The sequence below is a fragment of the Astatotilapia calliptera genome, chromosome 19 (assembly GCF_900246225.1).
Source record: "Astatotilapia calliptera chromosome 19, fAstCal1.2, whole genome shotgun sequence".
NCBI lineage: Eukaryota > Metazoa > Chordata > Actinopteri > Cichliformes > Cichlidae > Astatotilapia > Astatotilapia calliptera.
Window position 1 is genome coordinate 21812470 of NC_039320.1, and position 25680 is coordinate 21838149.

The 25680-nt window shown below is 39.8% G+C and overlaps 3 protein-coding genes across 6 annotated transcripts; 2 read left to right on the plus strand and 1 right to left on the minus strand.

The window, feature by feature from the left end:
* Positions 1–1886: 1886 nt before the first annotated feature.
* Positions 1887–15674, plus strand: ncmap (non-compact myelin associated protein). 2 transcript variants are annotated; one of them, XM_026153006.1, is made up of 4 exons: positions 1887–1899; positions 13460–13566; positions 13984–14068; positions 14628–15674. In XM_026153006.1, the coding sequence occupies exons 2-4, from the start codon at positions 13473–13475 to the stop codon at positions 14905–14907; spliced, it is 459 nt and encodes a 152-aa protein (XP_026008791.1). In that variant the 5' UTR covers positions 1887–1899; positions 13460–13472; the 3' UTR covers positions 14908–15674. The 2 variants fall into 2 exon arrangements, with proteins under 2 accessions (XP_026008791.1, XP_026008790.1); XM_026153005.1 differs by lacking the exon at positions 1887–1899 and adding an exon at positions 4365–4703.
* A 161-nt stretch (positions 15675–15835) lies between these two features.
* On the plus strand, positions 15836–19871 carry tmem234 (transmembrane protein 234). The gene is made up of 5 exons (XM_026152784.1): positions 15836–16107; positions 16309–16460; positions 16556–16622; positions 17438–17530; positions 19012–19871. Exons 1-5 carry the CDS (start codon positions 16095–16097, stop codon positions 19125–19127), a joined length of 441 nt encoding a protein of 146 aa, XP_026008569.1. The 5' UTR covers positions 15836–16094; the 3' UTR covers positions 19128–19871.
* On the minus strand, positions 19730–25458 carry dcdc2b (doublecortin domain containing 2B). Of its 3 annotated transcripts, none has more exons than XM_026152783.1 (15): positions 25123–25458; positions 24637–24858; positions 24484–24535; positions 23090–23160; positions 22422–22553; positions 22180–22314; positions 21975–22014; positions 21743–21808; positions 21454–21622; positions 21259–21368; positions 21037–21105; positions 20748–20819; positions 20609–20653; positions 20440–20511; positions 19730–20311 (listed from the first exon to the last, which is right to left on the minus strand). In XM_026152783.1, coding segments are annotated over exons 1-15 (1329 nt in total). In that variant the 5' UTR covers positions 25125–25458; the 3' UTR covers positions 19730–20239. The 3 variants fall into 3 exon arrangements, with proteins under 3 accessions (XP_026008568.1, XP_026008567.1, XP_026008566.1); XM_026152782.1 differs by having other exon boundaries at positions 24637–24922; XM_026152781.1 differs by lacking the exon at positions 25123–25458 and having other exon boundaries at positions 24637–24967.
* Positions 25459–25680: the final 222 nt, after the last annotated feature.

Here is a 25680-nt window from a genome sequence, read left to right on the forward strand (position 1 = left end):
CAGATAGAGAGAACTTGGAGCAGTGGTGAACCTTCCCAGGAGTGGCCAGCCTACCAAAATTACTCCAAGAGCACATCTAGGAGTTCACTAAAGAACCCAGAATAATATCTAAAGAACTGCAGGCCTCCCTTGCCTAAATTAGGGCCAGTGTTCATGATTCATGATAAGAAGGAGACAAAAATGTGATCCAGGAGAGAGTTCAAAGGAGAAAACCACTGATGACACAAATGAGTCTCTCACATTTATTAAAAAAACATCTTAATGATCCCCAAGAATTTGGTGAAAAATATTCTGATTTAAAACCAACACAATATTTCATAAAAAAGAACATCATACCAACAGTCAAACATAGTGGTTGTAGAGTGATGGTCTGCTTTGCTGCTTCAGGACCTGGATGACTTCCTGTAATTGACAGAAACATGAGTTCCGCGTTCTACCAGAAAATCCTGATGAAGCAAGTCCAGCTATCAGTTCATCCACTGAAGGTCAAGCACATGTGGTTTATGATCAAAATACACCAGTCGACTTCTAAACAGCTAAAAAAAAAAAAGAAAAAATCAAGGTTTTGAAGTGACCTTAAATGTAACATGTTTCTCCTCTAAATTAAAACGTGGCATGGCTAAATTCAAACAATTCCACAAAGAATAGTGAGCCTTAATTCCTCCACAGCGATGTGAAAGACTAATTACTAGTTATCACAAACACTGAATTGCAGTTCTTGCTGCCAAGGCTGGCAAAACCAGTTATTAGGCTTACTTTTTCACACAGGGCCAGGTAGGTTTGGATATGTTTTTGTTCTTTAATAAATGGAAAGGTTATTTAAAGACTGCATTTTGTATTTACTAGAGTTATCTTTGTCTAATGTATCTGTCACACAACAAAAATCAGGAAGGGGACTTTATTACTTTTTCATTATGCTGTATATATTGTTGGGATTCCTGCATTTACATCACCACCAAGAAAAAACAGGTTTAAAAACCCTGTCCTTCACAAACGCAAGCGTAATAAATTATTTCTTGTCAAAACTAATCAGCAAACTTTAGCTAAATACCAAAATAGACGGTTATTTATGTGTCATTCTGGGATAGCGGTGCCAAAGCAGACATAAAATCTAGTTAAAGTTATTTTGATGTCAGGTGAAACATTTTGAGTTTCAAATGACCTACCACTGAAAACCTGGGTTGCAAAGATTGGTGGGGTTAGGCCAATCCACGTTTTTGGTTGGATCAGGAGTTTGCATGGAGGTCAACAGTCTGTGGAACAAACTGAGTGGCCAGTAATCCGTGGATTTCAACAGCTTCTCTGCACATCTGTCAAACGTTACAATAACTGTATGAAAGAGAGAGAAAGCCTTGTTTCATCCTTCAAGTGAGCCTTTAGAAAAATAGCTTCTCGCCATTAAACTGAGAATAAGCCCTGATCATTACAGTATCACATAAATTTTAGTTAATGGCGATTTTACTAGTGTTACATTCCCGTATGCTCAGATTCTTTTGAGTGGCTCTTTGATACAAATGAAGCAGATCAAGTTGTACCAAAAAAAACTTTTATTATTGTGCTGAGTATCAGTGCATATTTCCAACAGGTGAGTTGCGGTTAACACTGTGTGACCAATGTGCACGCATTGTGACCCTAATTATTTTCTGTAGTCACAATTTAACCACAATTTCCTGACTCCTATGCAGGTTATCTGCCGAAAGCTGTCAGAGAGAGCCGCAGTGTTTTCACTAACTTATTTTGAAAGCGCAGCAGACTAGTTGCCTAACTTTATCACTCATACAATCATTCACTCAAACAAGGACAAGCAGCTGTGTTTACATGGCCCTGCAGTGGTCCAACCAGAAAGAAAGAATGGCTCTGGCAAAGGAATGGAGCCACGAGATACATTCATTCAAAGAGGTATAATTGCCGCCATTAAATGTTACTGTCACTTTCACATTGCAGCTTAAGTTAATATTCTGTCTTGTTCCAAGTCTGAGTTAATGATTCTTTCAGTGATCGTTAGCGTGTTTGAAATTTAAAGCATGAGGCATGAGCGGACTGTGTGGCAGGCAGTGTAGTCATGACCTGCTGTGTAGCAAGCGACTGAACATTCACAGCTTCTGTTCCATCCTGTCAGCCATGAACGAAAGACAAATGATTGCTCGTCAATGTTGTGACAACAGTTTTCTCTCATCCATTTCCTCCTGACACATTGCATGAGGTGAGAAACTACAACAAAGCCAAAACATTGGCACACTGTTATCCCTGATTTCACAAAAGGATGTCTTGCAAGCACAGGTTTGGCCCAAACTTAGTCAGTGGGTTGGTACATCTTTATTGTAGCACGCAGTCATAAAGATTGCCTGTGTTAGAGGTAAAACAGTGGGCAGCTGTTGGTATTTTGCAGGTAGAGAGGACTGAGTAGGAGCTGTGATACTGCACTGTCTCGTTCTTCACGACACAAAAAGCCCTCTCTTCACAGGCAGCGGGGAATTCCTCCTCACAATGACTCTTACTGTTGAACATCACAAAGTGTGTGTACCTTCGGGGAACAGATCCAGTTAATGTGGATTTCATGGGTGTTTTGGGCACTTAAGCTCTCAAGCTATACAGGCCAAATCTTTCTGGTTCCCTTTTAATTAATAAGTTAGTTAATAAGCACATAGAGTGAGGTTTAAGGTAAAGTGGCTTCTTACTTTCCTGTCATTCCAGGTAGGAAAAAAGACACAAGGAAATAAATCAAATTCCTACAGTGTAGTAGACAGGTAAAGAGGCGGGACCGTTAGCTGTTAGCTGATGTTTTTAAAAGTTATGAACCTTTTTGTGTAAAACAGTCAAACAGGAACTAGAAAGAGACATATTTCTCCCACATTATGTTCTCTCCATTGGCCCCATGTTTAATCCAGAATGTATTTAAAATACTTCTTCTCATAGAGGACCCAACACAGTCCTGGCTTACTTGTGGTTCCCGGAGTTGAAGAATGGTAAGCAGAGCCTTTAGCTATCAGGCGCCTTTCCTGTGGAAACATCACCTAATATTAAGATGAAACTTGAAGCTTTCCTTTTTAATAAACCTAATAGATAGGGCTGGATCAAGTGGCTCTATTGCTATAGACTTTTTGTGCTGTTTCACATAGTGTGTGTTTCTCTATTCTGTTTTTTTCCTCTTCTCTCTCCTTCACACCCTCAATCATTGACTGCAGACAGCTGCACCTCGCTGTCTGGTCTATTGTCTGGTCTCTTCCTGTTATAAGAGAGTTCTTTCTTCCCATTGTCACCAAATGCTTGTTCACAAGTCAAGTAATTAATGTTGGGGTTTCTCTCTAATTTTATAGGGACTTTACTTTGCAATATAAAGCAGCTTGAGGTGACGTGCTGTAAAGGGATGCTATATAAATTGACCTAAAATAAACTGAGGGAACCTCCACACTCGGTGAAATTCAAAGGTTTTAGCACGCATGGTGTTTGGATCATTCATGCTGGACTGGAACCAACACAATGCCAACACAATTCCAATTAAAAAGATGTATTCTTCTCTATGAAATCTGACCTGCATCTTTTATACTGTATGTACCGGTGTTCCAGCACAGCGAAACACAGCGACACCAGCTCCGTTCATGTATCTAGGTTGCCGACTGTTCTTTCAGCCCATTGGTTGAACCGGGACAATGTGTAGCTCCTCAAATGAAGTTTACTTACACTTCCTCACAAAAGAATAGCTTCCAACTTGCTTTATTGTCATAGGAACCTCGTGGTCCCTGGGGGTAACATGAGGCTGGATCCTGAAGTGTTCTTGGCACAGGTTTGGGACAAGTCTAACCAAGCTATTAAATTATTGCTTGTACAAATGTTTCCCTTGTTTCCAGCTGTTTGAATGGATCTTACAGTCCAACAATAGAAGGCTGGTACACACACACCCAATACCCTTTGAACAGGCACATTGTCAATTTTTAACTACATACATGAAATGTGTTTGACCAGAGATGAATGCGTATCTGATAAAACTGAAACGACAAACTTTGCCAATACTCACACGAGTACACACGAGTAGGGCCATTTGTTCTGTAAAGGAGAGGAAGTGACAGTTTCAAATGACCTACCAGTTAAGACATAAATCTTAACTGGAGGAATAGAAATGTGTCCACTATATGCTGGCTATGTGGACAAAGTGTCCCGAGACGCCCACTGGAGACTGATTTTGAGAAGCGGTGGTCATGGGGAGAGCTGGCAGCTTTGGAGAGGATTCTTGCTTTTTGATCAGCAGCTCCAGCACGCCTAAGGGACGGGCGGAGGGACCTGAAAAACCAGTTGCCTGACATTATTACTTTCAGCGAGAAGCAACGTGGAGCCTCCTCCTCCTCCACACTCTCCTCCCCTTCTTCACATAAACACTGTGATTCACAGAGAAACCACACACACACACTCTCTCTCTCTCTCACACACTCACAGATATCCGTGATTGTTTCTGAACTCTCACGCTCTCTCAGTACATCTGACCTGTATGCTTGTACCTGTGCCGCCACCACTTTAGCTGCATTTGGGATTTATTCTCCCCTCCTGGAGTTGCTCACCCGGCTCTTCGACTCCCTGGTGTCTCCCTCCCCAGGCCTGCTGCGATTCTGGACTATGCCCCCCTCAGTCAGCTGAGGGAGGGGGCTCTTGCACTGCTCAGGCTCCCATCCGGAGAAGGCTTGGGCTGAAATCAAAGAGAAGGTGATCGGGTAGGTCACACTAACCGCTGCGGTTTTCTTGGCAGATAATTTTTTTTGTTTTGATGTAAACTCAAAGAGTAAGAACTCCCTTTCCTGTTGACTGTTTCCTGTTCTGGAGCGGGGGTTCTCTCAGACATAACGAGAACACATCTCAGGTGAGGGGACAAAAAAACAGCTCACATACCAAAGATCTCTCATGTATAGAAATCTGCTTTTAGTGCTAAAGAAGTGGACAAGTTTGAATTGGAATTTTAAAAAAGAGTCATTTTGACCTCTCATTAGTATCAGGCTGCATATCACCTATTGATAAGTGACTGTTTGATGGAGCAGCTGCCCTTATCTTCCCATCAGCTGGCACTATAATTGCAGGTAAATGTGATCGCACGTTGTGTAGTCCTGCTGTACCGATTCACATGATGACGGTTTATTGATTTAAGATTTGTCATCTTCACACATTAAGCTTCTTCTACGTGTTTAATGCCTGTGTAAATCTACCCAGCTAAAACAGATATTCAAGTTTTAATCACGTTGAAACATTGCTCGAAATGTTTCCTGTTATTCAAGTTATTCAATGTGATGTGGTTTGATTTTATTTTGCCTTCTGTGATTTTCTTTGTTTAATTAGAAGATTGTGATCCTATGATTGAAGTATAAAAGAGGTTAAAATGAAATTAAAATGACGTATTCACAAATGAACTCTGTGGCTCAGTAGGCTAACTTCAATTGTATGGACTTTCTTGTGTTGTCACATTTAACTTTGATGAGCATTGTCTTATAATGTGCTTTGTTAATACAGCATTAGCAAGTCACACCGCACTTACCAGCAAAGCAACACTGTGACAGAAAATGAACTTATATAGAAATCTATTACAGACCAATTAGAAACGATGGGATTTTCATCATGGCAATGATGGATTAATTCTATGTCGTGTATCCAGTTAGAAGGAAAAGTGTGTTATACAACGCTAAACTCTATTCTGAGCAGCAGCATCTTAGGAAAATTATTCATCCTATTATTAGATCGTAATATTTCTGAGGAATCTTGAATGAGTAATCAGCACTTCATCTCAGACAGTTTGTGTAGGTTTGTCTCCTGATAATAATTCTGACTGACAGATTTTAATTAGAAAATGTGTTCCTAATTAGTGTAAATACTCCCAGAGAATGTGTGAATGATGCTTTAACACTCCTTCAAGTGATTGGCTATTTTTTGCAGCTTTCACATTTGTAAACAAGCAAAAACAAAAAACAAAAAAGAGACACTGAGTTCAGCATTCAGTCTGTGCAACTTACAATCCATATTTGGGTATTTCATTGGGCTTAAATGCTTGAGAAATGGCTTGTTAATCCCCTCACACACTTCATTTGTCATGCTTTTCATGGCTGTGTAGAATACTCTTCACGCTAAGGAGCTGTTGTGCAAACTTATCGTAGACTCATTGCTGAAGGATTTATTGCCTCCATCTGAAACCAGTTTAGTGTGATTCTCACTACAAATACCAAATTATCTGAGCTTGTTTGGAATTTGGCTTTCAAATTTATCCACACATGGATCTACATTTTTATCGTCTTTGGGGTCTGTCCAATGACTTAACAAGTGTCCTGCAGTTATCTCCGGCATTCACACCTTTACTTTCATGGTACGATCACTTCAGCTTTACATGAATAACAGCAACTGTTCTCTGTTGCAAATTTCTGTGCTCACTGACTGGGCTCAATAAAAGTCACAGTAAAATCCCTATTTGGTGTGACATCTGAATAACCAAAGATATGAGAGGTTTACATCAGAGATGATCCAGGCGAGCTCTCTGCTGTGACTTTAGGCCACATGTCCGCTTTTCTAAGGAAACAATCGGGGCCATCTATGTCTTGTTAGCTTGCTTCAAAGTGACTGCTCAAATATTGGCTCCGACAGCCGTTTGAAGATTGTACTTTGAATGTACTTGTGAACATGGGTCGTGCGGGAGACTGCGTTGTTTTTAACGTCTGGGTGAGCATCTGCAGAGGTGGAACGAGTCAACAGCTTTGTCTGTTCATTCCCTCATAAAAAAATAATATTAAAAAAAAGGAAACTAAATTGTTCCCGTTCTGCAACGAGTCCACTTTCTGGACAGACCAATAACCGGCTTGTTTACTCAGGGTGGAAGAAAGGATATTGAATTTGCAGTGTTAGTGAATAGCTGCAGTTTGTGGAACAGCAAACAAACTCTTATTACAGAACGGAGAAGATTGACCGACGAGGACACGGATGCTGACGTCAGAATCAGTGGTCTGTTGAGATTTAGTTTCAGATTCCTTTACTTTTAAGAAACCAGAGTAAAAAAAGATGAGAGGGTCTCTTGCTACTTATGTCCTATGTCTTTTAAAAGATTATCCTGCTTGTGTATATTAACTGTAATATAGTTTCCCTGTGGGGGGAAAAACAGATTTTCCACGCTCTGGGGTTTGCAATAAACATAAAACGAGTTAACGTGGATAAGTGAATTAAGTATTTAGAGCTCAGCCAATATAGTATATAGATTGGCAATATCACAGCTACTACTGACAAATATGTTGTTCATTGTGTCCCAATGCAGGAACATGATGAAGGAAAACATACTTGGGCTGCTTTAGAAACAGTGTTATCACATATTTTACATCATAGCTGAGCAGGCAGAAATGTATTACTGAAAAGTCAATAAACAATGGCTGCATCATTTTTACTTTTCAGTATTACATCATAAAAATGAAATGCTGAAAACTGACACTTATAAAAACATATAAAGTATATTGATAATGGTGCAACAGATCATAAACTTTATGCATTCGGTTGGATCTTGGGTTTAAATCTGTGAAGTTGAAGTGTTTTTTTTCCTCCATCCTGCAGAATCCTGGCCAAGCCACCGGCCTTTACTGCCACTCGTGTTTGAATTAGCTTGACTGATTTCCCCTTTGTTATCTTGACAATAAAGGATGTATGTTTATGGCTTATGGCATTTCCAATATGTGGCTAACTTGATCAGCTGATTACACTGTTTGGTTTGTACACCAGGAATGTGGTAGCCAGTGACCAAGCTATGAAAGGACCGGTGTTGCTTTAAAATGTTTACTGTAAATAAAAAACGATCCGGGTTCAAGCCAAAAATCCATCTGCTGGCACCTGTTATATGTTATTTAACTAACCCTGAAGAGAGCATATTCTCTAAGATTTACAATCAAAATCAAGCCAGAAAAGAGATATTATACACATAAAAATACACTTGGACAATTAAATGAGGTCATTATCTTTTATCACAAGCGTTCAATCATGGTAAATGGCTTAGGATAACATATCTTTTGCAATTTGTTCTACTCAGGGAAACGGCGCCATGATTCATTTGCCATCAAACTCGAGTTTTGTCTTCTGGGCAGTTCAGCCGAAGTAAAGGAGTGGGTATAGGATGACGATGTCTGCACGTGAATTAGTCAAGGTGTGTTAACATTAGGTGTTTTTCCTTGGCTGAGGGCTCTCCCAACCTCTGCCACATAGCACCCATCCTAAATCTAAACTGCAGCTCCTGTGATGTATTACTTACGTCTGTCAACACACCTATTCCGTGAGAGGCGTCACACCCACTGGCTACTGAATCACAAGCATGTGCAGCTATGTAAAGAGATGCCTCTGTACCATGAAAACGCCAAGTAAAGAGGGTGGTTAAGGAGTGAAACGTTTAGTTTAAAATTACAGTACAGCTATTGGGGAGCTGTCCCAGGGTGTAACCTATGACAGCTGCTTTGGGCTCCAGTCTCAAAACAGCCTTTGACTGGATAAGGAGTTACGAAAATGGACAGATTATGTTTCAACTGTACAAAAGATGACATTAAATCTCCATCCTGGGACAATAAATGTGATCTATCTTTGCTTAATCCGATCACCTCTTTTTGATAAAAGCTGGTACACATCCTGCTGCGCTGGTGAAGCCATTTTTTTCGACAGCACATTTTTGATTGCCTCTGCAGACAAGGCAGCTTTGTAGCACAACAAATACCCGTAGCTCTACATTTGAACCTTAAAGAAAGAGCTTGTTCTTTCTCTCATGGTAACTTATTCTATAATCACCAAAGACTCAGCTATGATAAAGGCACTTTTAACAAATTTATTTAATTAGTACACCTAGCTTCTTCCCATTTAAGCCAGTTAACCATATTAATTTTTTTTTTTCCAGTAAATGAATCCAGACCTGTTATTCCGTCACGTTCTGTTAATTTGCTGTAAACAACTAATGGCAAAGAACTAATGAAGACATAATAAAGGATTAGAAGCTAAAAATACAGCACAAGTACTTTAAAGAAAAGAACTGTAATTGTGTTATTTGCCACCATCTGGAAAATGTACACTATTCTTTTTACACAGTGGGCCAATAAATGAACAAATACAGTAATAATACTTCAAAGGAAGATATAGTTTAAAACTAACCATTGAAAATACAGTACTGTAAAGAAAAATACTATAGCTATCAATAAGGTACTTTTTAAACACACACATTCATTTGAACTTTTTGCCTATAGGAACAAAAATGACTCAACTGGTTACATAACCACGTCATCCCCATAGTGTATTCCCTACTGTTTCCAAAGCAATGGTGTAACTGACCTTACACATCAGACGATTAGTTAGCCACTTATCAGAAGCTGTCAACACAGCAAACAGCTGACATGATGTATGCCATTATTAATCTCTTTGCCTAATAGTATGTCAACACCTGGAGAGTCATTTATGCAATATTTGCCCGGTGGATAAGACGTAAAGTACACACACACGTATCGAGTACAAGTTTCGTTACTCTATTCTCAGAGTGTGACTACAGTTCTGATTTTACTGCAGTGAAAACAATAAAATCACAGTTTAAGCCCTGACCAATTTTTGGTATTTGTGACTTTAAGTGTCTGTGCATTCGTGTCCTTGAGGTTTCGCATACACTATATGGTCTGTAAAAAGACCTTGTGCAATGCTTCCAGGATGTGCACAGTGGCTTGTAGGTGAAATGTAAACTCGAGCATGATGTTTAAGACTGAGCACAAAAGACTGCACTTATCCATACACTTCATGGGGGAAACAATAATCTAAAATCTCATAATCTCTGTAAAGTAGGTAAAAGAATGAATCAGAAATGACATGTCCAGTGTATACGCAGTGCTGGGGTGATATTTTCCATACTTTACTGTGACTATAATTGATATGATATGTGTCAGGATGTCTGCGTGGGATGATCTTCTGTGTGCCAAGATTTTCAGCTTTTTATAGCTGATGCAAATTTTTATCCGCTTGTGCCACCTGCTCTGATTGTGCCGCTGTGCTGGCAAACACGCTCCTGTTAAAGAAATCGAAATAGTTCTGTGATTTCAGCCTGGTAATTTTAAGATTAGTTAATGAGTGGTGGAAGTGATTAGGTCAAAAAATGTCAACTCATTATAAGATACAAAACCACACACACACACACACACACACACACACACACACACACACACACACACACACACACACACACACACACACACACACACACACACACACACAACAACAACAACAACAACAATCTTTATTTATAGAGCACATTTAAAAGCCTTGGGCATACCAAAGTGCTTTACATAAAACAATAAATGCTATCGTAATGTCGGCACATTAAGTCTTCCACTTAATCACCGCCTCATTGAGTCACGCTTGGATGACTCACTGAGCTCACTGTGTATCCTTTGGTTTACGTTGCACTGCGTGAAAAGAGGATGAGGAAGTCCAGTGATGACGCCAGCGTGCTACAAGTGGAAACAAAAGTAGAAGTGATATTTAGAGGATGTCTTTATGGAAATCTATATGGAAATCCATTTTATGGAAGTTAAAAAGTTTGTTCGTGTCAAGTTTGCTTTGGTTGCGAGATGGTGTCGCTGTCCTTATCAGTGTCAGGGGAGAGATCAGTGACAGGGACAGCCCTGACCTACAGCTGTGATCTGATTGTTTCCTGGAGTTTCTGGGATCCTCCCACTTGACAGAGGATCTCTTCGTGACATGCTTGCAAAAAAGTAGATTAGATTGCGATCACAGTGTTCTGAGTACAATAACGAAATCACACAGGAGCCCTGATTGTCGACTTGCAGTAAAATAATATCTGAGGGTGACTCTAGGAGTCATGGCTGAGAGATCGCTAATCTATACCTTTTCATTTCTAGAACCTCGTTTGTAGGAATAAACGAATTAAATTTTAGCATCAGGAACTTCATTTTGATAAAACAGTTTGCACATAGTGGGGGTTTGACCATTACATAAGCATTTATTTTGGTAATTACCAATACTGTTACTTTAGCCAATATTTGGCATTGTGTGGTGAGCTAATAAGTTTGTTAAGCACTGTAACTTGAAGACTTTAGTAAGCACTATTATACTTATATGTTGTAAAAGAGAATGTGTTTTTTCAGTTAAAAATTTATTCATGTTTATTTTGAATCTGACTACGGGAACTTTGAGTTTTGAAAACGTTAGGAATGGGGCAGGATTACCACCACGTTTAACAGCTGAAACTAGAAAAGCAAATGCTGTGCTTGGAACGTAAAATGTTTCCCCATTCTTGCTTTATCTAAAATGTTACCTGCTTATAAGTACAGAGCCTCCATTGTGGTAATTTTGATTTATTATATGCCAAGTGTTTATGTAAGCTGACAGGTCTAGATTGCAGACAGTTCAACTTAGCACCGCGCTCTTTTACCACAATGCCATGCTGCTTTATGTATGCGGAAAATGTGAAAAATGGATTTGTCCTGCTGAAATAAGAAAAGAAGTGTCATCTATCTGATTGGCAGGTTATGTTGCTCTTAAAAGTAGATCTCATTTAGCATTACTGGTGTCTTCACAGATGTTGACTAATGTCACCTTATCACCATGAAAGAATCCGGCTTCTGTAACAGTCCTTGTTCTCTTTAGTGCCAAGGATGTGATTCCTCACACCACAACATAGTTTTCCACCTCACTTCAGTCCATTTTAAGTGAGGTCTAAGTCATTAAAGATAACCCTAACCCAACATTTTGGAGAAGGGAAAGACTGATTTTTATGGAAATACTGAAAATGGATTTTGATGTGTGTCAGTTGGGAAGATTATTTTCTTTGTTCCCTGATTGATGAGAGAAGGGAATGATGAAAAAATAGTTGAATATACTAAAAAAGCTAACGGGAAAAATTGAAAAATTGAAGGGTAAGGTCAAAGTCAGGGAATGGGATAATTAATCATTATCCCCTAATTAATATAACTGAGGATAGGAAAGGAAAAGGGAGCGAAGGAGGACAAAATTTAGTAAAAGGGAATTAATAGGAAGTAAGGGAAGATTTGATTTTTGGAAATGGAGGAAAAGACACAAGAAGAGGAGGGGAAGGTTAGGCTTCAGGAAATGAAGGAAATGAAGAAGGGGTAATGCTGAGGTTAGTCCAGTGGAAGGAGGAAGAAGAGATGAAAAGGTGGGATTTAGGGTTTAAGAAAAAAGAAAACAACATAAAAGGGAACTTTTTGAAAAAGGAGTGGAAAGAGGATAAAGGGAAAAGGGGGAGGGAAGGCTGATATGAATGAACAGGATCATTTATAGAATATAGTTAGGAGGAAAGGAAGGAGAGGGCGCAGAGGTTTGGGATTTTGGTTGAAGTCATCTCTAATGATGACTTAGGCCTCAGAGGATTAGTGCAGTGTCACCTGAGATACCACAATCCTGGCCATTCTCTGCTGGTTTTTGTCCTTGTTTCTCTGGATGTTCTGAATCTTGTAATTATATTATCTACTGAAGATGATGATTTGCACTTTTGCGTTGGTAAACATTCCTAAAATGTGAAATGGCGGACCGCTGCCCACATTTGCTCCCCTTGTGCTTAAAAACGTCAAAATGTTACAAAATGTGATAACGTAAGGAGGTGTTTATGCAAAGGAGGTGCAGGGTATATGAAATAAATAAATGTTAAGTACCCCAAAATGAGAACTGTAGGGCAGGAATACAGGAACGCAGTACTGGGTCATATTTGTGCTCTGTTTTTTCAGCTTTGTTCTGACTGCCTGATGAATATACATCCCTGAAACAACAAAGGCTCTGGCAGACATGACAAAGCCTGGCATTACCAGCCAGTCAATCAGAAGCATGAGAACCCAACAATCACATCCTGTCAGTCAGTTTAATATCATTTGTTTGTGTGAGAAATCTCGTCAGAGACGAGTTATGTGGCTGGCAACATATTTTCTGCTTTGACTGCTTCTGTAGACTGCGTCGTGAAATACATCAAAGATTTTAAAAACGGAAAAAAAGGTGTGTATTTTGCTCTCTTATCTTCCCCTTACCCCCAGATCTGGTTCTGCCAGAGGTTTCATCCAGTTATAAGAGAGTTTTTCTTTCCCAGTTTCGCCAGGTGCTTACTCATAGCCTTCAATAGGGGACGGCTGTTGTGAATATATATAAATAAAACTGAACAGAAAAGCTTTATGATTGCTAGAATCTTCTGGTACCACAAATCTTGCTATTCACTCGTACTTTTTATTGTACTGTTCTGGTGAGGTTTGCCATTCTTGTGGATGCCATAAAACATTCAGTCATTACCAACTTTCCCTCCACTGAGCGATCCATCTGCTATTTTTATTCCCCATCTGTTCTTCTACATTCCTCTTATTTTCTAGATGTGTTATAAATCTATTGCAGAAACGGTTTAAACCTTATAATATTTCTCTCGAATGAATGTAGTGCTGTTTCAGTCTGTGGCTGACGTGATACTTTTTGTTCTTGGCAGGTTATTCCTGAAGATGCAAGCTTCAACCGTCTCACCAGTGACCAACACTACCGTAACTTCGAACACAACCGCTATCACCAAGTCCAAAGAACAAATACTCATTCAAAGTAAGAACATCATCTGTGTGTGAGCTCCAAACTGCAGCGTCGTCTTGAACCAGACATCAGTGAAACACATCCTTGTCAGCAAGGTTTTGTTTTTTTGTAGACACCATGATAGTGCTTTGAGTTAGATAAGAAATAATCAGAAGAGCCAGTCCTCAGAAATAAAAACCCACTGCGTCATAAAGTCTAATCTGCACATTTCTTATGGGCTTGGCAGACAAGTATTTGGTAGAAAATATTTACCGTCGTCTGTTTACCTTTTAGTGATATGGTTGCTAGGTCACAAGTCATTATTTCTGGAGGACACACAAAATAAGTTGGACCATCACAAGAAGGCGGAATGTGTATAAGACGGCGTAGCTCATAAACCAACTGTCAGAGAGTTCATTGCTCATCTTTCCTTTCTTCTGTGTCTCTCAGGTTCTGGCGCTATGATTGCTGTCATTGTCATTGGCATTATTATCATTCTCGCCATTTTACTCATCATCCTGAAGACGTACAACAGGTGAGACGACATTCCTCGGACACAAGGCGATTCCTGCATACCGAATGTTTCAAGCTGTAAAGCAATGTTGCTATTTCTGTTCACTTCGTGGAAGACTAGAGAGCTGCTTCAGCTTTTCATCTTGCTTTTTTTTTTATCACGTTCCGTTTGAGAGATACCATAATACCATCTTCTGTATCAGATTCTTATTTATTCTCTGCCTGTGGTTCCCTGACATTTTGACGAGGGACTTTTTCCCTATAAAGTGGCACAACCTGACGTACAGGTCACATCTATCTATATATCTGATTTGCAACCGGTAGCTAGAACCACACAGGGGCATTCCCTTCTTAGATTGTTTAACTTCAATAAAGACACATGAGAGGGACTTATGACCCTTTGACAATCTAATATATGTAATGTAAATGAGATTTTTATTTTATTCATATAGCTACTACAGTAAAAAGACAAAAGCCAAGTAAAAAACTGCTATTATTATGGAATTATTACAGGAATCACAAATTTAAAAGAAAAATCTATAAATTTGTCTTCCCAATGTCTTTGTTTGTTTTTTGTTCAGGCGGACACGTGAATCCAGACTCCTGGGAACCAGTAGAAGTTCAAAACCTCGTCCGAAGATGTCCCAATCTACAGTTCAAAGCAACTTTCCGCTGACGCCCGTGGGAATCAGCTCTGTGTCAGGGAGCATCACCAACTCAAACCCAGCCTCAGAGAGCAGCTTCCGGCTGCCCAGAGCAGAGCTCACCAGTGCGGAGGGGAATCAAGTTGAGCAGTTCAGCACCAACAGCGGGTCCACCGTGGTCACCATACATGAAAATCCATCAATAGAAAACACATAGCACCAAGACTGCGGTTTAGTCTCAAAACAGGCACTGACTGATGTGTTGTTACATATTGTGCTGACTGAATGCTGTGGAAACTCAATCTGTGACCTTGTCACTGTTAAATCTCCAACAACTGGGCCACTGGTAGAGACTACAAGGATATCATGAGGTCTTTTGGGTGTACAATTCAAAGATGATCAAAGCAGCACTGGAAAGAGACACAAGGGAAATGAAGGATCTGAATACGGAAATTTCCTTTTGAAGAACTTTGGCTAAACTCAGTGTTCAGAGAATAGTCATTGCTGTTTGTGCTCTTTGCTGATGTTGCATTACTGCTAATGAAGTAATGAAGTAATGTGTAGTGTGGACAGCTATGGGCTTATGGCTGGATAATGCTGGTCCGGCGATGCAAATTTATGTTTTCAAGAGGTTTTTGAGTAAACGTAGAATTCATCTAATTGAAGGCATGGAAAATGATAACTCTTTTTGTAGTTGTGTAATGGACACCCTTTATGACTGAGAAAATGTGTTAATGTTCCAGATTTATTTTGAGCTCTATTAACTTTACATCATTCTGTACTTGTGAGCAGTCACACATTCACAAAAATCTCAAAAATATCATTACGTCCTTCTTTCTTTCTTTCTTTCTTTGTTACCACGCAGAATGAAGAGACCTATGTGAAACAGCTTGTCAGCCTTGCTTCCTGATGTGAATCATTTTTAATTTGACATTAAAGTATTTTGCACTTTATTCTCTTTGGTCCATGTATTTGTATTGTTTGTAGATGTTCACTAAATGAAATGAAGTGAAAATAAAAACTAATATTTGTAGTAGTGGATTGTCTGTTTATTACAATGAAGTAATTAGCACAGAGAATAATAATAGTAGTAGTAGTACAAATAATATTTGGAAGCGGAAGAGTGAGTCCCTGCGCCCTCTGCTGGTAGTCTCTGGAAAAGTAATGACTGGAAAGCCTCAAAGCTGCGTTCAAGAGGGCAAGAACTGTTCGCAAACTCCAACGACCAGAAGCTGCAAATGAGAGAAACAGTCCTCACCAATTTATTTTTGCACATTTCTTGGACAAGTTTAAGGATTTGCACTTTAAATTCTTGCACTATGAATTTATTCGTTTGAATAATGTTCGCTAACAACTGAAAACAATCTTGAACGCGACTTATAGCGACTGTTGACAACCAGGACGATGGTGACCGTAGGTGAGTTGGCCATAATCTATTGTTTCCCTTAAAAATCATATTAGTTGTCAAGAATTTGAAGATTTCGTCTGTATTTTCATTTAAATGTATATTTGCAAGTTTCCACCTCCTCACCAGAATTAACAACGCAAAGCTAAGCCAGGAGTAGTTAGCATCTTACTACCTATGCTAAGGAAGTAAGCTCGTTTTAATGTGTTGCAGTCGAGCTGCTGAGTCTCCTGTTGGTGTCAGTGCTGTGGGGCTGCACCAACCCTTTCCTAAAGAGAGGCACCGAGGGGATAGAAAATGTGACAAAAACCAGCAAAGTGGCACAGCTGCTGGCGGAGCTCAGGTTTCTCTTTCTTAACATCAAGGTAGGTTTTGAGACAGCAGATTCGCGCATTTTAAGGTAGACTGTATGTTACTGTAACTGGCTCAGTTGCTCCCTCTCCCTTGTGTTGCTCTACAGTACCTGGTCCCATTTCTGTTAAACCAGAGTGGTTCAGTGGTCTACTATTACACACTTTCAACCACAGGTGAGACCTAGCACAAGTGTAGCCTGAAACACTAATGAGAACTTACCAATAGAGGTGTGCGGATCGGGCCAAATATTGAGTGTATCGATACCAGCGATCGATATTTTGTTTCTGTGTTAAATAAAGTGTTTTGGGGTTTTGGGTTTTTTTGGAAATATATCTCAAACATGCGCTATGAAGAATGGCTGAACCTTTTTGTGTTGACTATCTGTCTGTTTATTTATAGCCTACAGCATAATTAAACAACAGAAGTTGACCCAAAGTGCTTTAGAGCCAGGTACATTTACATTCCAGGTCTCCAAAAAAAAAAAAAAAAAAAAAAAAAACCAGTTTCTGAATGCATGAAAACCTTATAAGTGTTTAAGTTATAAGTGTTATTATTTTGAAAAGTAGTCAAAATCACAGTAAATCACAAAGTTTTAATGGTCATTAAAATGTGTTCAAAATTTCAAATGATGATTCATCCCATGAATCATGACACACTGATATACCTATATAAGCTATATGTATAGGCTAAAAGTATCGGTATTGGTTTAGTATCAGTATTACTGGCCCTATATTTACTTTATATCAGATCATACCAGAATTTCCTGTATCAAATGCCAATAAGCCACCGTAGATTAGTTTTTCACATGGCTTACTGGATAAATGTTAAATGTAATTTCTTTTAAACACTACAAGCAGAAAATCATCATACTTAATGGAACATGTTTGAGAAATTACTTTTATTGCTTTACTTGACACAGACTGTCACTGTATGCCTTCTTTGTAGACTAGAAATTCATTTTTTTTTAAAAACCTTTCTTCTCATCCAGAGTTATCATTTGCTGTTCCTGTAGCCAACTCCCTCACCCTCCTTTGCACTCTGCTAACTGGCAAGTTTCTGGGAGAAGAGATTGGAGGCAAACGTAAGTCACTCATGTGATAACACTACATTTGTTTGCTTTTTTTAAAATAATGAGGCCAGTCACACAACCGGTGGTATTTATCTAGAAAAGGAAAGATTCAGATGCTGATTTTGAAAGTCAGACTTTAAGCTGTTTAGAGTCATGATTAAAAAGAAAATTAACCACTCTCTAATTCAAAGGTTTTACATATCAGGAAGCAATAAAAATCATCTGATGCTTTGCAGTTCTTCAAATTAAGTAAATACAGTGTCGGTTGTACTAAAGAACATAGCACATTACACGCTGTCATTATTTATGTAACGTAAACTAAGCCAAATGAAGAAGGATTATGTGAAACGCTAAATACAACCTTACTTCTTCTACAGGAATTAATAGGGTATTTAGGAGCCAGATTAGTAGATTACAGATGTCATTATTCGGTGGAAAAGCATTTAGGTCAATTACCATACTTCCAGAGAGTGGACATGCCAGGAAATTAATCCCAAGGTCAGATTGTGCAATTCTCAGACAAACTTGAAAAAAAGAAAACCAAGAGCTACATCTCAGACTCTACAAGCCTCCGTTAGCATGTTAAATGTTAAAGTTTATGACAGTTCAGTTAGAAAAAGACTGAACAAGTATGGCTTGTTTCGAAGGGTTACCAGGTCAAAGCCTCAGCTTTCTAAAAAGAACATGGCAGCAGAGCTGTGGTTTGCAAAGCTGCAGCTGAACAAACCGCAAATCTCCTGGAACAATGTCCTTTGGAGTGACGAGACCAAAATAGAAATGTTTGGTGATAATGCACAGAGTCACATTTGGCAAAAATCAAACACGGCGAATCAGCACAGACACCTCATACCAACAGTCAGCACAGTGATGGAGGGGTGATGATTTGGACTTGTTCTGCATCCACAGGACCAGTAACTGCACCTTGCAGTCACTGTGTCAGCATCCGTAAGCCAAGGTGTTCTAGTCAAATGAGAGGCTACATGTGTGTCTGACAGCTAAAGCGTGACTTGATCCTAACCCTTGCAACACCACAGCTACAACAGAATCGCTGCAAAAGAAAAGAATAGAGGTGTTGCAATGACCCAGTCAAAGTCCAGACGTCAACCTGAAATGCTGTGCTTAAACAAATCCCCGCTAACCTCAATGAACTGAAGCAACATTGTAAAGGTGATTGGGCCAGAATGATGTGACAGATTGAGTCATACAGAAAACGATTACTTCAAGTTATTGCTGTTAAAAATTGTTCTGCAAGCTATTGAATAATGAGTTGTACTTAATTTTTTACACACTTCGTCTGTATTTTGGTTTAGTTTTTGTTTAATTAATAATGACACAGTTTAATATGTTGTTGTTCATCTGAAGTTGTGCTAAGACATGCTAACTGAACTGAAAGAGGGTGACATTTCTTTGTACCATGACCGTACCTAATTAATAAATACATTTTTTTTTAACTTTAACTATCTTGATATCCTTGCCCACACATCTGTCTGCAGAAGCTGTCGTAGGAATGTTCCTCACCATGGCTGGCATCACTCTGTGTATTATAAGCTCCATTGATGATATTGACAGAGATACTGGGAATCAGAATTTGACCCAACCCGTGTACTGAAGGAGATCAGGATTTAAGCCAATTCCTCTGCGCCTTCAAATAAATCCTTCGCCGTAAATGGAAAGACGGGCAATGAAGCTGGAGCAGGACTGAAGAAGACGATTTAGATTCAGAGAGCAGCTCCTGAGAGCGGCGATGCTGATGGGAGAATTGTGTCTAAACAAACTCAAGCTTCAAAAGGCCTGTCCAGAAAACTCTCACACCATGTTGAGGGGGGGAAGCGGGTTCATGGAGAGTTCACCACAGAGCTTGACTCGATTTATGACGCTCGCATAGAAAAGCGGTGGTTGTTAACTTTTACTTTTAAATGCTCCGCAGCTGACTGGCATCTGCATAGATCCTGCAGAGACCACATATAAATAAGCCCGGGGTAGATGTCAGCTTCTGGTTTAATGGGGACAGTTTGTGGTGGCTGCCTTTAGCCTGCTGTAGAGTAAGAGCAAGGCAGGAGGGGACAATGTTGTTGTATAGCTTGAGGATAAAATTTTCATCTTTCGCCTTTCCTTTTACTGTTTACTCGTAATATACTGCTTTTATTTTCCAAACTACTTTTGAAAGAAAAAGACTTTAACTGTGTAAAGAGTTCAGAAATTGGTCACATGTACAGTAATATATATGTTTATTGTCACATTTAATTGATACAAGACACTGTACAGATGACTGTTAATATTGTGCTCTGTTCCTGTGTTGTTGCTGATATTTAATCAATAAATTCTTGGCAACACTACTGTTCCCCAACACTCATTTAGTAGTCACTCATTTTTCAGTATAGGTTTAAGATTTACCCTAAAAAATGTTTTTTTTTTTCTGTACGCATAGTGAATATATTGCAGCATTGAACATCTACACAGTATCAACATAAGAATCATGCCTGTAAAACTGAATGGACAATGTCATAAACGGGTGTACGATACAATAAACTTCAATCAGTTTTAGTTGAAGCTTGTAGAGCTTCTGATAGTGTATCCACCTGTTGTAGTGTTTGTTCTGCTTGCACTTCTCACGCTTACATTTTCTACAATAAAACAAACATACATTAATGTTGTTATTTGGCTCATTATCACAGTTAAAGTACTACTAATTTAATCAAACGTTCATGCGATGTGAAACTGTTAGGATGCCGTGACCTCCTGATGATGGTGGTTTTGTTCTGTTGCAACCGACGGCGCATCCTGCAGGATCTCCTGTCACAGCAACGACACTAAATCAGTGTAAAGGCAAAAGCTATCAGCAAGACGAGTTTAATGCCTTGGTTATATTGATGCCAGTAAAAACGCGATGGTGTTATAGGGTGTGAAGTTGGTAAACTTGCCTTTTCTTTTCTGTGCTCTGCGTGGCTGCTAGACAACGAAGGCCTCGACTTTGAAGACGTCTGCTTCAGCTCCTTTTGAAATGAAAGTCACAAAGATTTTGCCTCCACGTGCTGAAGTTCTGTATTTGTTCAATTGATTAATTAGCTACTCGTGGGTGTGAGTGTGTACCAGTATTTCAGCTTTGGACTCCTGCTCCTCTTCAGATAGTAATGCCTTTTAACGGCACAAGAACAAAAATGGGTAACCCTTTTAATGTGAACACGTGAATTACGATTAAATGTAAACAACCCACCCACACGAACCGTACCTGCTTTCCACTGTACTTGTGTGGGTGCTCCTCGTCGTCGTGCTGCTCACCCTTGATAATTTGTGCTTGTCTCTTGAGAGAAATAAATAGTGTTTTTTTTAATGCTTTTGTTCAAAATGTGCAGCATGCATGTACTGTCCTTGTGACAGTGAATTAATAATTACTCCACATGCATGCAGGACAACTATTATTCAGTGGTATTTTTGGTTTTGCTTGTACAGGAGTGAGTGATGAGTGTTATTTCTCATATCTAACAAAACATGTTAGATATGGCATAAAAAATGCCTACCATCTGTTTGTTCTGCAGAGGATCCTCTGGGTTAGTTAATTCCTCCTCCTCCACTATTTCTGCAGCTCTCTTTGGAAAGGAAATATGATTAAAATTTAGATTTAATCTCACTTCTATAATATTAAGGGCAGACAAACGCGCCCACCTCAGTCATATTTTAGCATTTAATTATCTTCTATTCAATTATGAGTCTGAAATGACGCAGAGGTGCCTGAAGCTAACCTGATCAACAGGAAGCTCTGTAGCTGTATTTTCATCCTCCTGCACCTCCTCTGCCCCTCGTACCTCTTCTCTCCTTTTCTGTGCTGAACTTTTAAATACACTGGGCTGGCCTGTCATGGGTAGATATCAAAAGTTTTTTACCACCAAAAAGTGGAGATACTCCTTAAGACTGATTGGATTTCATGAAATCCTCACCAGATCCATTGCTGAGCGGTGGTCTCGTTTGCATTCGATTCTTCCGGATCTTGACCGGCCTGGCAAAAAACGTAGAGGTCTCATCTGCTCCCTCTCTCCTGCTCCTTTGCTGGGAAGCTTGTGGGGCTGCAGCTTCATCTCCTGTTGACTTCACCCTCCGACCGTCTGACTGAAATTCATGGGTCACATTGAATATGTTACATAACAAACACTAAATTATATAAATACTCATAATATAGCATCATATAGTGTGAATATAAGTCAGTGGAGACTTGTTTGTTTGTTTGACCTCTGGGGAGTCAAGGAGAGCTGAGTCACTGCATTGGTCTTCAGGCCCACTTCCTGCTTTCCTGTTCTAATGGGGAAAAAAACAGAAGTTGTTCATAGCCTGTTAATGTTTTCTTCTGACAGCTGCCAATCAGACCTGATATTTAGGCTGGAAAATAACGATCCTAAAACTGTATTTTAAGACATGAAAATAAAGCAAGTAACTGAATGCAGAGAGAGAGGAGGAGGATTACCTCAGCTCTCCTTAACATCCTTCTCTTCCCAGGGTAATAGCTACAAAATGAAGAAACATAGTTATTAAAAAATGGGAGAGAGGAATGTGTGGGATATTGTTCTCTTCTTGTTTCCAGTCGTCTGATTATTATTCATGTGTTAGCACAGACTGACACAAGCACGGGTTTTGTTTTGTTTTTTACAAAGGAACTTCCATGATTGTACCTCTCTGTAGTTTTGGAGATTAATAGCTCCACATATGGGAGTTTCTTGAACCTCTCAGTTCCCACGGCAACATAGCAGCGGCCAGTCTCCAGCTCCCCAGCTGAGGACACGGCCACTCCTTCTAGAGAACACAACCTGAAAAACGTACAGGGGTTCGATATTTACTTTATTAGATCTTTCTGTTTGTATTTCACAGAGCTATTGGGAATGTTTTTGACCTTCTGTGTAATGGTGTCACTGACCTGCGCACCGCACCGGTCCTTAGGCTGACCTTCTCTGTGATTAGACTCAAGATCTGATCCAGGTCCTGCTGCATGCTCCGAGGAATGATGAATCGGAACGGTGGACACAGGAGGTCTCCATTTCGAAAAACGCTGAACATAACAAGAAACATCTTAATTCTTGTATGCAGATATGTGATGAAAGAGTTAAGAACTGGTAATTGTTACTACTGGTCTAAGCTGGTTGTGAAAAGATAGTTTCCCAGTGGTTTCCTTAAATGAAAGATTAGGAACAATTATTTAGCAATCAAGGAATAATGAATGATAGTTTAATTAGCCACAGCAACGATATTAAATCTTCCTACAGTTGCATTACTTTAATGTGAAATTGATTTTGGTATAAGTCTGGGAAACGTGGATATTTGTTTTCAGGGCAAAGATTAGGGTGTTGTTGATTTTTTCCAAACTCCACAAAAGTGTTGCTAAAGGAAACATCAGGGGAAGCCAGTAGTAGCAGTTTATTCTCTGGAGATCTTAAGGACAAAATTTCCTCTCATCCAGTAGGTGCAGAGATAATTTAATCCAAAATGAAAGCAATGGTACTGCCAGCAAACTGTATGTAAAAAATAAATAAATACATTTCTGATACTATGTATATATGCCTCCGATAAGCAGTTCTTCCAACTCACTGTATAATGCAAGGCACAGGTATATACTTCCTCCATTTAGCTGACACATTCGGCCTCTGGATTGCTTTGACCTAGAGGGGACCAACATAAAATCAGATGCTTGCCACTGCAGAACATCAAATGCTGTCAATTTTTCATCAAGTTTCAAAATTCCCTTAACAGATTTACATCATTCCTGTCCTGCACATAAATACCACTGCATGCATATCGCCAAGAAAATCATTATCCGAAAAGTGTATTCAGCTCATATCAGCTCAAGTGCTGCAGCCATGGAAACTGACGTCACTCCAAGACTCCTCGGATGGTGCATTTAGACACGCCGTGTCTTATCTGAGGGCCCTCACCCATGTCGTCGCATAGTAATGAAATCTGGAGCCAATATCCATGTCTGCCTCTAGCTGAGCTAAATCAGTGGGCTCTGATAATCTCCTCGTTATTGTTTTTTTTTCCTTCTTTAAAGTGGCAGACGTTTAATTATTTACAATGTGTCTGAATCCAGAAGGAGGGCTCAGAATTTGAGTATTAGGCCTGCCTGAACATGTACACAGCCCTGATTACACTGGGTGGAAGCATAAAAACTTCAAACACAAACACTCAACATACGGGCACACTTCTTGTGTATCTCCACAGCAACCACAATACAGACATGTAAGACTTTAAAGCCAAAGGCCCCACCTAAAAAACAAACAAACACTTATCCAAAATAGCATCTATGCACGCTTATTCTATACTCATGTATGTTTTTTGTTCATAAAAGTAAGACTAATAGATCGCTCTACATCAGAAACACTAAGAGGTCAGTCCTGCCAGCAGGTCAGAATATAAAACAAGTACTTGTCGTGAGTGGCTCTAAAGTGTGTGTGGCTTTGAAATCAATTTAGTGTGAATGCTAAGGGAGCTTCATTATGCCTAATCCTAGCATCCTCGTCACTGTGCACTGCCTGCCTTTCATTTTACTGAAAAGGTTGAGTTCAGCCGAAGAGAAAGGATAATTTTCTTGATGAAATCGTTTGACGTTTCAATATCCCGCTGAAATTAATGAAGCTGTCACATGAGAGTACCCTGCAAGTTCTGAGTGACTGAGTGTTTGATGGACAGTGCAGTCATTAGCCCATTATATCCGCTAATCTACCTAACAGCCTGTGACTTCAATAGGAGGATAACAGGGGACATGCACGGCTAATACTTGCTCATAAGAATGGGTCGTCACTTTTAAAGGCGAATAAGGTTGTGTCAATAAACAAAAAATCCTGCACTCTTTTTAAATTTGACTTGGAAGGAGTTGAAATGATCAGCTTGATATGACTGTAGCCTGGTGGTGCATTCCTCTTGGTTAGGCTAGGATTAATCAGTTACAGATTCCTTAAAAGGACTGAAATGAAATGAAAGCCTACCTGGGTTTCCTCACGAGCAGTGGGTTGCTTTTTTGTTCTCACGTTCAGGTAACTGTGCATAAAGACAAGGGATATAACGAAGAAAACCCTAACACAGTACTTGATCTGTTTTCCAGACATCAAGTATAAATAACTTCATTTTGTTGTACTCACTCGAGTTTCTTGAATCTCTCAAAGCCAGCAGCAACATACTGGGCTCCTGTCCGTAGATCCTGCAGGTCTGTGACTCGGTGGCCCTGCCTGGGGGTGTACAGAGTCCTGACGGCAAGAGGGGCACCGATGCTCTGGGTCACTTCATTCAGAAAGGCCTCCATGGTGGCCACCTGTCGCTGGTTGACCACAAACCTGCGTCCACTGTAGAAGGGGTCTCCATTCCTATACACCACCACACTCTTCACTGGAAGCAGCAGAGATGCAGCTGCAGAGCTGGCAGCCATCTCTGAGTGCATATATGCATGCATGTATTCTCATTCATTGCACCTAATAATTGCATTTACTGAACCTTTTCATACATACACACACACACACACACACACACACTACATTCTTTGGGTTCACACATTTCCAAAAGTCACACATTAACACAAACAAATGATCCAGCTACCACTCCAAAGTGCCAAACAATGCTCTGTCACTCACATGCTCGGTGAAGAATTAAGAGGGAGAACTGCAGAAAAGCCAAAGGTGAAGATCAGTCTCTGCTGTTGTTGTGGTAGTGGTCTGTCTGGGCTCCCCCTCACCACGTTCTGCTCCTCTCTATCCCCTTCACATTCAAACACTCTCACACGGACACTACTCCACTGATGGCGGTGAGTATTTCCTGGTTGCCATAGCAGCGTGGCCAGCAATGACTGGCTTTGTGGGCCAAACCATCGGCAGAAACCACAACAAAAGAGACAGGCAAGAGGAGGGGAGAACGGGTGGGTCTCCTGCGCTGTAAGCTGAATCAATAAGATAACCTCTACAGGCAGGTTAAAAAAAGAAGAAAAAAAAAAAAGGCCAAATCCATCAAGCATAGAAGTGAGAGCAAGTGAAACAGCCAGGTGATTCTTTTTCGTAAATATTAAATATCCAAGCACAACAGAAGATCTCTCAAGGGAGTAACGAGGAAAAGTTCAGCTTTAACTTATAAATATTTTTCTTTCCCTGGGTTCTCTATAAGGACTTAAATACCAGAGGACAACAGGTGTTTAATAG